The sequence below is a fragment of the Fistularia commersonii genome, chromosome 25 (assembly GCF_037954325.1).
Source record: "Fistularia commersonii isolate RoL2024-O1a breed Wild chromosome 25, RoL_Fcom_v1.0, whole genome shotgun sequence".
Taxonomy (NCBI): domain Eukaryota; kingdom Metazoa; phylum Chordata; class Actinopteri; order Syngnathiformes; family Fistulariidae; genus Fistularia; species Fistularia commersonii.
This window is the reverse complement of record NC_141308.1, coordinates 11,193,074-11,204,867: the sequence shown is the minus strand read 5'-3', so window position 1 is coordinate 11,204,867 and position 11,794 is coordinate 11,193,074. Positions and strand designations below refer to the sequence as shown.

The window sequence follows — 11,794 nt, the reverse complement described above, 5'->3', positions numbered from 1 at the left end:
TCTAGATTTCTTTTTAAAAGGAAGTGTCCAAACTAGTTAAAGCCAAAGATCAGTCAATTTAAACCGGCAGGTCCTTTACTGTGTCCCATGCAATCTACGATCTCGTAAAATCATTTGCAGGAGACCGTTATTGTGTTCCTTTCCCTACATTTTACATCCAAATCATTTATATCAATAATCCTGTGAAACATGTCACAATAAAGCACATTTTTTATGGAAAAATGTTGCTTGTCTTCTGTCAGATGGCCAACCACTCAAGATTTTTTTCTTTTAAGGGATTGATAATCAGGCAGCTGATTTTCCAGTGACTGGAAAACAGCAGGGACGAAAATAAAAACCGAAAAATCGATTTGTACAATAAAAACCTTCCTGTTAATTTGAGCGGTTTTAGGTACTTTTTCCCAGTCAAGTGACTTGATTTTTGAAAACAAGTTCCTGAGATGTCACCAAAGATGCAAAATAAGTTAATGGATTTTTGTCATTTCTAATAATCATGACTACAGAAGATTTTATCTGGACTGTGAAAATATTAACATCTTTTGGGGGCTCCTGGACTCTTCTTTGGGAACCGGTGGTTTATCTCCCGCCTCCGTATTGAAAGGTCTGGCAGATGCAGCTATGCGGCGTTTACCCTGCACCATCTGCTGGCGGTGACTTTCCACAGTCATGTGACTGGTCAAAAAAAACACACCCATCTACTGGCAGTGTGCTCAAGGTGTGTCCTGCCAAAGTTCGCCAGGAAGTCTTATTTTATTCTCCGTGCCTGGTCACGGAACTATGCGATAAGTAGTTGTCGGTTAAGTTTGTCTTAAAAATTCTTAGTGATTTGATCAATGCGGTTCCTTTGGAGAAGGGGTTCCTTTAAGCCGGCCATTTTATCTCTGAGCAAATGAAGTAAAGGGGGGAAAAGCCAGGCTTTCCAAATACTTGCAGCTTCACCACTGCCTCAGTACTTTAGGAAAATAATAGACGGAGACAATTGTTTGTTTTGAAAGTGATAGTCTTGATTTACAGGAGAAAAAAAAAACAGTTGTCATAATGTTACGTGAAAAATAAATCATACTGGACTAAAAGCTACTCAAAGCACATAGTGTGTGTTGGCATGTTAATGATCTAAAATCATTTGATTTGAACACTTTAAACACAGTACATTACATGTAAGACATGAGTAGTTTTAAAAATTAAAAAAAATTAACTGACCTGCGGTTTGTGTTACGTCCGGCCAACTCGTGCAAACCACCTACACAGGCGTGTCGTCTGCCCTGTCGTGTATTCAGCACTAGAGTGTGTGTGTGTGTGTGTATGCTATCATGACCACAACGCGCCGCTTGCAGCTGCGGATGGAGAGCCGCTGTCGAATGAGTGGCCTCTTAACTGCTTCACCTACTGGGATTTAGTCAATAACTAAATTGTAAACTAAGGCTACAAAGAAATCCCTGTTTTTTGTTTTTTTTAAAAGATAAATTAGAATCTTTAAAAATAGCTAAAACATGGCTGTGGGATTCGAGGTCCGGGCGTCCCTACGGGGGGGACGCTCCGGGCCGGGGGTCTCATTGGGGCTCGTCGAGGACCATGACGTGCACAAAGAGTCCAGCGGAGGGCAGGCGGTCTCCGTTCTTGTTGAGCAGCGGGACGTGTCTATATCCTGGGAGGGAAGACAAAGCGGGTCACTTGATGTTTAACTTCACATGCAAAACACCTGAGGAGTTCTTTGTATATCCTGTGTTTGTAGGTTTGTTCTGTGGTTGTCTATAGGTTGATGTCGGGATGTTTACTGCCTTCTGCTCGATGCAGAGCAGCAAATACAGCCGACGTTGACATCGGGTTGTTGATCAACCAGAATCCAGCATCTTCCGAGCACCGGAACGCTAATCTCAACTAGTGTCGCGTTTTAAGTGAGTTTGTTGGTTTTGGCTACTGCGGTGGACTCGGACGTCAACCTCGTATCGAATTACCAGCAAACAGTGATGGTTGTTCATTAAGCCAAGGTGACAGCGGCTCTCTAATGCTTTCATGGTGGATTTCAGAGGCTAAACCAGCATCTTTCCAGTTTGTTGACATTTGACACAGCTGGGTGTGACAACCAGTACTGTCTAATTGCACATTCATAGGATTGAGAATAGCGCTGAGGCTTAGTACTGACAAATTCCCAGTTTGTCACGAATATGTATGACTAAAAATCAGTGGGATGTGTCGCATGAAAAAACCCTATACTTGACTATCAGTTGGTAACCAATAGACTTTCCTCTCCTCGCGAATGTCAGAATGAGCTTTTTGTGTTACTGATGTGGCGAGCTCTTTGTGCGCCGCGTGAATTGGCTTCTTTATGTTCAAATAAAGAAAGGAATGGTTGCTGACTGTTAGTTGGTGAAGTCACACACACACTCACGGGCCCAGTCATCGGCTGTGAGTGAACTCACCCATTTTTAAACTGTTAAAGGGAAGCGTGTACTGGGCGATGAACTCGTTGTCTGACGTGGAGTCGTAATCCTCCACCAGGAAGCGCACCAGCGCCAGCTCCGGCACGTAGACGTCGAACTGGAAATTCTGATTCCACATGGGGTTAAAGCCTGAAACGAGGGGGAGGGGGAGACACCTGTCATCTGACCCGTCCAGTATGTTATGCATCGCCGGGCTCCAGTGTTTGGTGCATTCCAGGAATATTTTTTAGTGATCCTTTAACTCATTTTGCCTGCTTCAAACAGATGCCTCCATAAATCAGAGCGCCAAACTCGCTGGACCTGACGACTAAGGGCTCCTCATTCTTCTTCTCAAGTACGCTCGAGAACTAACTGTCGTGACGGCCTGTAACTTCTTGCAAAAATCTTAATCTCGTTTTCCCCACAGGGCACGTGCGCGAGGTCGTGTCAGCACCGTTGTTTTCGATCGAGACGGTCTCCTTGGCGGTGGCGTCGGCCGGAACACCGAAGACCTCCACCCTCACCAAGGGGTCCACGATGGATGACTTCTTCTTGCTGACTTTGGGAAGCTGCTGAGCTGAAATCACCTGGGGCACATGTAGAGAGGTATCAGATTGATCTCACACACACACACACTCAACACACACACTGTCTGGAGAGACGCATTGCTCCATCTGACCATGACGTGGAGCGTTTTGTGCTGTAGCCACGGCCCCCGGGTCAGAGTGATGGGGTCGAACTCGCCGGTGCCGTCCCTCATGTAGGCCGGTTTCAGGATGTAGCCGCTCCTCCCGTTGACCTGGAATCTGCCCTGGTTCACGTCCATGTCCGCGCAGCTGGTCTGGAAGTTCAAGGCCACTGGTTGGGAGACAATGCCACGCGTCAGATTCCGTTTTCTCAAAAGGCCCGCTCCTGTTTGCGTTTCACTATTTTGTCTACCGATTTGACAGCCGGCGTTCCATAGGGGGACCGGGTTGTAGTTGGAGGAGTCGGTCCGTGAGCCTGCTGGATAGACGCGGCTCAGCTTCTCCACGTTGTGGCAGATGTACTCGCTCGCTGTGAGGAAGGAGTCAAAACCGGAGAACAGTCACAGACTAAGCCTTAACCCCGGCGCCGGCTCTGGTGTTCTCATCGATTTTCGCCGCCCCGGCCTCACCCGACTCCTCTGCGAGCTTCAGGGCCTTTCCTTCCTTGAAGGATGACATCTCGTAGAAGCTCAGGTTCCGCCTGGCGTCCTCAAACCCGTTGAAGTGCACGCTCTTGCAGTAGATCACCATGTCGGACAGCTCCTTGGCTAACTTCAGCTTCTTCTTCGTCTAAATGGAGAAAACGGTGGGGAAAAAAAACAAAAAACAAACGCTCGAGAACTCTGAAAGAAAAGTTCAGCGGCGGTTCAACGCCCACCTTGCTCTTTTGTTCTTCTTCATTATTATCATCATCGTTGCTTGACTCGTCTTCCTCGGTCACATCGTTGTCCTCCTCCGCTGCCTCCTGGGAAGCGAAGCTGGCCTCCAGTTTGTTTAACCTCTTGGCTTTGATAAGGAACCTCCCCTTCAGCTCCTGGAGAGCGAGAGGCGTGGTGTTGACGGCGCTGAGCGACAGGAACGGAGCGACGGCGGCAGAATGAAAATTACCTCGGGGGAGGGGAAGTTGGAGGGCATGCCTTCCCCAAGCGGCAAGGTGACCAGCGCGCTGCCCAGGATGGAGCGCATGTGGTGGGCCATGACCTCCTGCTGCTTCACGCTACAGTGGTTCTCCAGGGACAGGATCACTGGGTATTCGGACGTCTGGGAAAACACACACACACACAACGATAGAGTGTGTTCACTAGAACGATACATGCCATGGAGTTGTAATAATAATAATAATAATAAATCCCACCTTAAATGCATAGTCCTTGATGGCTTTGATCACGTCCTTGAAGAGGATCTTGGAGGTGAGCGTGTAGCCGTGGTAGATCACCGGCTCGTCGTCCGAGCCGTCCCAGCAGTCCAGCTCCACGCAGCGGCAGCCCTTGAGAAGGGCCCTGCGGGTCGCGGTGAGCTCCGGTTAATGACGATTCCAGCTCAAACGTGCAGCGATCAAGGCAATTCTACTCTTCATGTTTCTGGACGGCTTTTATGGGGTGATTTAAAGCGCAGTAATATTTATAATAAACTCATAAACGGTGATCGTGCCCTCCATCTTCCATATCTCCACATTGTACATATGCCTACTTCCCTTCAAAGATGATGTATTGCCTTGCCGCCTCGCTAACGGCTAATGACGTGTTTTGCAGGCCATCTGCGGCGACGCTGCCTGATCACCTGATGTAGGCCTCTGTGCTGCTGGGTCCCCTCAGCTGATCCTCCATGAGGTAGGTGTTGTGCGAGGAGGAAATGAAGTAGTGGTTGAGCGGCTGGCTCATGTCCTGATGCACCTCCTTGTGATCGAGATCCAAGATCATGGCCTCCGGGTCCAGCATGTACATGAGGAAGCCGTCTTTGGACAACGCCGCCTTCTCCTTGGCTGGATTTGAGACACAGAAGAACAGATGTTCAAACGCCAAGAAAGGGTGTATCTATTTACTATTATCGCTCACGACGTTAAGCAGTGATATTTTGGGTCAAATGAAGAAAAAAAAAAAAAGGAAAAAAAAACGGGGGTTTTGCATGCATGCAGTGCCTCTGTCAGTAAATCACGTCGGTGGGATTCAATCGTAATCAGTGCATCGGCAACATCACGATGCCTTTGTGCGGAATTCTTGTTCAGCGGTGTTTGAGACGAACGAACGAGGGTCACGGTTAAGCCAAAAAATACACGAGAATCAGTTCCCTGTGCCCATACTTTGTTCACTGCTCACCCGTCGGTATTGAATCAGGCGCTCGGAAATCTTTTGAAGATAAAACATGGGAAATTCAAATGCCGGCCTCAGCGGGAGAGACTTCCTGACCTTTTTCATCTGGCTCATATTTCTCAATGATCTTGTGCGCGTCGGCCAGCGAGGCTTTCTCCCGCTGCTCTTTCATCAGGAACTCCACCAGGTTCTCGGGGCTCATGAAGCCCGTGGTTTTGGCGTACTCCCCGTAGATCACGTTGACTTCCTCCCGATGGGTCAGCAGGCTGTAGAAGTGTTGAATCTCCTCCCCGGACAGGTAGCCCGATTTCGACTCGTCGCATTTCTACATGAACGACACGTGAGGTGAAATTGAGCCGGCGCTATTTTCCGTTTGATAACATCTGGTGTGTCGCCATAAGTAAAGCTCATTAGGACATGGATCTGAATCACCTCGAAGAGCATTTCCGCGTAACTATCTTCCACTTCAATGTTGATGAGACGCAGGAAGTTCTTGACCTCGGACTGACTCAGCTTGTCGTCTTTGTTTTTGTCTGCTTTGGCCAGACAGCTGAAAATCCAGCTGGCGGGTGTCTCGGTTAAAGAATGCACTGATAAATATCCAGGGAAAAAAAAACACTTTTCTTTTTAGTGTAATTTAAATTGGAAATTAGCGTGCGATCCCTTGGTAGCATTAGGTTTCGACAAATATAAATGAATTCACTCTGGTTCAACCTCCGCCGGACCAGGATACTGCTCTGTCTTCTTCTGGACGTCCAGGTTGTTGATGCCGGAGATGACCCTCTGCAGGCTGGTGACCCACTGCCTGGCCTCGGCATCTGAGCCGGCGATCAGGTCCAGGTTCTTGCGGTGGCCCTTGAAGATGATGGAGAAGCAACGACCCTCGACCTGCTCGTCGGTGTTCTTCTTCAGACCCTCCGACTGCCGGCCAATTCGCACCGCCGAGATGTCTTCGAGGGAAACTGACGGGGCGACCCAGAAAAAGTCAGTTGAATGACCGAGCGAGGGCTGATGATTTACTAGATTTTATTTTGGATCAACAAAAGTGGTTTTGATCAAGCGCTGCATGAATTTACAACCTTCGTCCAGACATAAACACGGCGTAGTTTTTAGTTTTGTTTCGATTTCATGCAGTTTTAAAAACACCTTTCATAAATATGTCACTTTTCACGAAACCGACAAGAATGGCCAAAAAAAAACAGTAAGAAAACACTTCAAGATAAAACCTGAAAAGCATCAAAATGTTTTTGTGAGCTTTTTATGTGCAGGCGTTGCAGACACTCACAAACTACTTTGGTTATGTATATGAAACAAGAGCTTCCATGCTATCTGTACATGAATATGATCCTCTGAAAAAAAAAATTTGGCTTCTCCTGTATCAACTGGCTCTATCTCCCGGCCTGACACGTCACAGACCAGCCTGCTTGGTAAACACCAGCGGCTGTTTACAATTTGCTGACAAATTGACAAGAGTCGACGACCAGAATCCTTTGGTTTTCACGCTCCGGTTGAACTTTCAAGCGACTGACGGCAATAAAAGTATCTTTAAAGCTCATTTATCAGACGGTGAAAAGACAACGTGGGTTCAATCCAAGTGGAAAATACACACAGGGCTGCTTTAGAACAGCTCACTCATGTGCAATAAAAATCACTATCGCCATAAACACACACCCGAAACACATATCAGTGCTATCATGACGAATATGTGCTGTGGGACTGTGTTTATGGAGATAGGCTTACCTGATTAAGTATAAAAGTACCAGGACCATTTAGGGGGTAATAGTCTCATGCAGCTCCGTGATCGGTCTTAAACTTTTATAATCCCGAGAAAAGAGGAAGATGTTTATGAATAAACACAGATCTTTTTTTTTTTGTTGTTGGGTAATAATTACATTGACCTCAACACCAAACACACAAACTCAGGCAGCACTCACACGTCTGGTGTGTCTTGAAGGTTTTCTTTGACTCTCGCCACATTGTCTTGCAGTCATCCTGGAGCTTGAAGTAGCGTGTTTTCTTCCAGGACGGGGAGCGAACCTTGAGCAGGTCCCCCCCCTTCAACAGGAACTGAAGGTTGGTGTTGCCCTCCATACCTGGGGAAAAAAATAAATAAATAAATTACAACTTGAGTATTAAAAGTTCATATATGTATGTGCAAGTTTATTTTGAATAAGCGTATCTCACAAAATGCGAGAAATGCCTGGTGATTTATTCTTTTCTGATACCGAAATTCCTCATGCACGCCGACATGATTTCTTGCAGATCTCCACTCGCGTTTCTTGCACGCTTACTGCAAAGCACTGTCTCTCGGGTGACATTTCATAATCTCTTGATGACATTTTGCAGGAAAAAAAAAACAAACCTTACGAGCATGCGAGCATTACATGCATATATTGGCATACAGGAGGCACCGCAGGGGATGTCCTAACAGGAACAACATGTCATCACTCTCTTCTTCCTCCTGCTTTCAAATCACAACTTCATGCAAAGACTGAAAGCATTCCTGCCATCCAGCTCGACCTGTGAGGTGGGCGAACAGGAAGATCCTGCACCCCTGACCCCCCCAGCAGGGTCCCTGTTGTAGCACCTGTCGTGAACGAGCGCGCCGCGGGAGCGCGCCGCGGGAAAGCGCCTCCCGGGAACGCGCATCGCGGATGCCCCTGCCTACCTAGCAGCTGCGAGTTTATTTGGACCAACTTCTGGCTCCTGGCGCGGAGACGCAACTCCTCGGACTGGCTTGGTTCTCTCCGGAGACACGCCATGGTCGCCCTCGGGGGTGCTCGGGCACGGCGGGGACTGCGTTTACCGGGAGCAAACGGAGGAGGAGGAGGAAGAAGAAGAAGAGGAAGGAGGAGGAGGCGCAATTCTCATAGCCTCAAAGGTCAGCGCTTCGTCAGACTCTCTTCCCCCCTGGACAGCTGTTTCATATTTACTAACGAACTCTCCCACGAAAATAAAAGCTATACCGGAATTATTTTGGTTGGTTTACAGAGGCGGGAAAAGTAGTAGTGTTGTTTTTTTTTTCCCTGAAAGCTCTGAATCGAGGAAAACCTATTTAAATTTTAAAGCTCGTAAACACGAAGCGGTTAATCAAAATTCTTCACGGTTAGCACAGTTAGCTAACGGCAGTTGTTGGGATATTGGGATATGAACGACGCGGCTATGTTTAACATTCTGCTGGGGACAGCAGTCAACCGTAACCCCTTTAATAGTATTTAAACTGAAAGTACTGAAAAGTATTTGAACTTCAAGTAAAAGTTACTTAAAATACCGTTAGCAACGGTACCAATTATCCAAGTGTCCAGTCCTGGAATTGCCGGTGCAATGGCGCCCCCTAGTGGCGAAGTTGGGACGTGCACACAAAACCGACTCGACTCGTTTTATCGACTATGGATTTTAAGTTTAAAAGCCGCGATAAAAGTTTAAAAAAGGGAATGTTGGAACTGCAATGTTATGTTTGTAGACTTTTTATTTCATTTTATTTCAGGTGGACGTTTATTTTAGCGGTGTTTTACCCCGGCTGTGTTTTTTTTTTTTTTTTGCAGCAAGGTGAATATCAACGCTCGATGATTGGGACCACACCTTTATGTCGCCCAAACGAAACAAAAAATAAAATGAAATAAACGACGCAAACAATAGTCGGAGGGATTTAATCTTTTTTTTTTGTTTGCTTTTTTGCCTGAAAATTTCAGAATGAATCTGAAGCCTGGGGAATAAAGTGCGAAAAAGATACCCATATCCGAAATATGAACTTTCTTACCCTGTGTCTTATCGAGCCCATTGGTGTCCATGATGGATTCTGCTTTGTCTCGTCGTTCGTTTCGCGTCGTGCACAGTATCACCTGAACCTCGGGTCCTTTTCCATGTGCGAGGAGTTGAGAGACCCGCCGAGCCTCGTGTGTGAGCACCGTGCACCCAAACGCAGCGACACAGCTGTGCGTATGTGCACAATGTGAATGGTGTCAGCTCCCCAGCACCGGTTTGACAAGCCTGCCATGAAAGCAGCGTTGCTGATGTCACAGCGGGCAAGGTTACACCTTCACTGCAGCCCCCCCTCCCTCAACAGGCAGGAATACTGCTCTACTCAATGTGTTGTCAAAGCGATGGGACCAGTTCTCAGTCGTCAAACCTCTAAACTCAAGTGGAAAATTCCCCTGGTTGCAAAAGCAGAGCTTCTGATAATTAAAATCTTTGTACGCCAGACTCATAGAAACCACCTTGCAAGGACCTCGGGGCCAAGTCCTCACCCAAAGGAAACACTAGACATGAGCAAACAGGGGGGGGGGGGGGGGGGGTATTCACCTGAGAAAGCTCACAAGGCAATGTTAGTTGTATTTGTGGAGTGGGGACAGCTTCAACTGCCTCATGTCTCGAAGAGATTTTTTTTTTCAGCCCCACTAACAGCTGTTTGTATGAAAACAAAAGGCGATTACGTCTTAGAAAGGTGAATGTCAGAGTTGGCCTGCAGCCCACATAGTTTGCAGTCAGTTGGAGCGAGCTGGTTATACCGACCGGCGCCCGATGAAGACTTTGCTTTCCTTTTCATGTGCAGCTTTGCCTTGGCAGGATAATAGCCCTGCGATCACTGGTGCGTTGGGTCGCTTGTGGCTCTCAGCACTTCCCTTTCAGGCCTGGCTTACCCTCAGCGCACTGTCAGCATCAGGATGAGTGAGCCCTAATGTATCACGGGGTGGGGGGGCCTTCCGGGCCACGGACAACGTTTCCCAAATCCGCAAAGTTCAGAGACACAGGATGGAAAACAAAGCGGCCTTTATTTTTGTGTCACTGCGTCTGCATGCGTACTTGTGAACGTGTTATTTTAAGAAGCCACGACTGCAGATGTTTATTTAAGTATTTTTTTCAAATTATTCTCTGAGACAAAATGAACTTGTCAAACTTAAGTTTTACATCCATCACCGTTTCTTTTAAATATTCACGGACAGGAACCTGGTACACTCATTCAGGTTCTTCATTTTCACCGTGTTCAACCACATCACAGAGTGCTATATCGTAATTTCTCCCACGCTGCATTTCTCTGACAGCTGTAACTTTTCACTTCACAGTTTACAGTTTGTCATGCCTGCCTTTTCCAGTGAAAAGCCATTCAACTCTGAATGTTGATTTTATGTGTTTGTTTTTAAGTGAGGGATTAGTGTTTCTTTATTGGTTAAGAACATTGTACTTCGTTGACTAAAATAATTATTGACAAATCATCTTGGAATATGTTTGAATGTGCGACGGCACAAAGCTGAGTTTAACAGAAGTTACACAATGGTAACAAACACACCGTGACAATCTGAAAGAACACAGAAAGCAGTTAATGCACCCTTTAACATGTAACGTGCACGTCAATGCAGCAGTAATGTGAATCTGTAGTAAAACACACGGAAGTAGCATTTTACTGCACAATGACTACTTTGATACTTAAAGTGCATTTTTCCGGAAACCTACATAATTTTAACTAAGCAAAGATTTACTGCTTAAGGCACAACTGCACAACAGATTGGGGTACTTTTTCCTGAACCAAAGGCGGCGGATTGCTTTATCCATCAATGATTTTGGAGAATTCTAAACAAATAAAACCTGACTTTGCTCTGGGTTAAGTTTTTTTTTTTTATGCAAACCAAAAGGAAAGTTGTGCATGATGTTTTGCCAAATCCAGCCTCTTGCTCTGATTTGTGACGACTTGTATCCTATAAGTGATGCCAGCAGGGATTTTTTGACTTCTGTCAGTGCTTCATCTGAAAAGTGAACACCTCACACGTCTTGGAAAATTGAGGAAATCTGGAAAGCAGCTGGGTGGAGATGGGGGAGGGCACTTGGAAAATAAAATCAAAATTAATATGCAGTGGGAAATCTAGTGTTGTCCTGAGTCATCTTTTAAACGGAGACATCCTTATCAGAGAATAGTTTAATTGGAGGTTTGACTTTCTTTAATCAATATATGACAGTTCTTCATTTTAAGAGGCTTTGTATCTAGTTCATGGACTCCCAAATTAATTTGAGGTATAATTGGTAGAACAGTCCATTATGAGAGTGTTTAACATCCCAGCCTAAAGAAAAGCTGAGCTTCATTTTGCTCTTTCAAAATGTGTGTTTAGTTTGACTGGACGTTAATATCCGCAAGACGGGTGAACAGAAATACACAGTGAATCAAATGTAAAAACAAATGATAAATATTTCCATAACAGACCACAGTTGGCTACTTATTTTGCCGCAAATATGTTTCTGTTTGGGAGGGTTCACCTGGGGCCATGAACTGGGAGCGGGATAGAGGTGAAAATAAAATAAAATGAAATGGAAACTGAATTTCCCCGCTGTTCGCAAGGGGAGGGCGGTTGACTTCTGTCCGTGTCTCCACTTGTTGTCAGAATCTGCAGAACAAGTGGAGACAGGCCCACTTTCCTCGCATACCGCTGATACGTCCAAAGCTTCGCTGCCTTTCATCTAAAACATCTGCGAGACTCAGGGCGCCGCTTTCAGGGACACCATTGATGTCATTTCTCAGGACTCCCAAAGACAAACCTAGTTTTAATTA

General features: G+C 46.1%; 1 protein-coding gene and 1 long non-coding RNA gene across 3 annotated transcripts; one reads left to right on the top strand and one right to left on the bottom strand.

Annotated features, from left to right (window-relative positions):
* Window positions 1-982: 982 nt before the first annotated feature.
* Window positions 983-9,190, bottom strand: LOC147219283 (1-phosphatidylinositol 4,5-bisphosphate phosphodiesterase delta-1-like). 2 transcript variants are annotated; one of them, XM_086172914.1, is made up of 15 exons: window positions 9,017-9,190; window positions 7,191-7,349; window positions 5,990-6,218; window positions 5,689-5,818; window positions 5,353-5,581; window positions 4,727-4,928; window positions 4,302-4,446; window positions 4,055-4,207; window positions 3,825-3,980; window positions 3,577-3,736; window positions 3,360-3,476; window positions 3,100-3,278; window positions 2,875-3,007; window positions 2,421-2,570; window positions 983-1,645 (listed from the first exon to the last, which is right to left on the bottom strand). In XM_086172914.1, exons 1-15 carry the CDS (start codon window positions 9,045-9,047, stop codon window positions 1,551-1,553), a joined length of 2,268 nt encoding a protein of 755 aa, XP_086029040.1. In that variant the 5' UTR covers window positions 9,048-9,190; the 3' UTR covers window positions 983-1,550. The 2 variants fall into 2 exon arrangements, with proteins under 2 accessions (XP_086029040.1, XP_086029039.1); XM_086172913.1 differs by lacking the exon at window positions 9,017-9,190 and adding an exon at window positions 7,925-8,053.
* LOC147219282 (uncharacterized) lies at window positions 7,970-10,852 on the top strand. The gene is made up of 2 exons (XR_015108728.1): window positions 7,970-8,137; window positions 8,802-10,852. It is a non-coding gene; the product is annotated as an uncharacterized LOC147219282 (long non-coding RNA).
* Window positions 10,853-11,794: the final 942 nt, after the last annotated feature.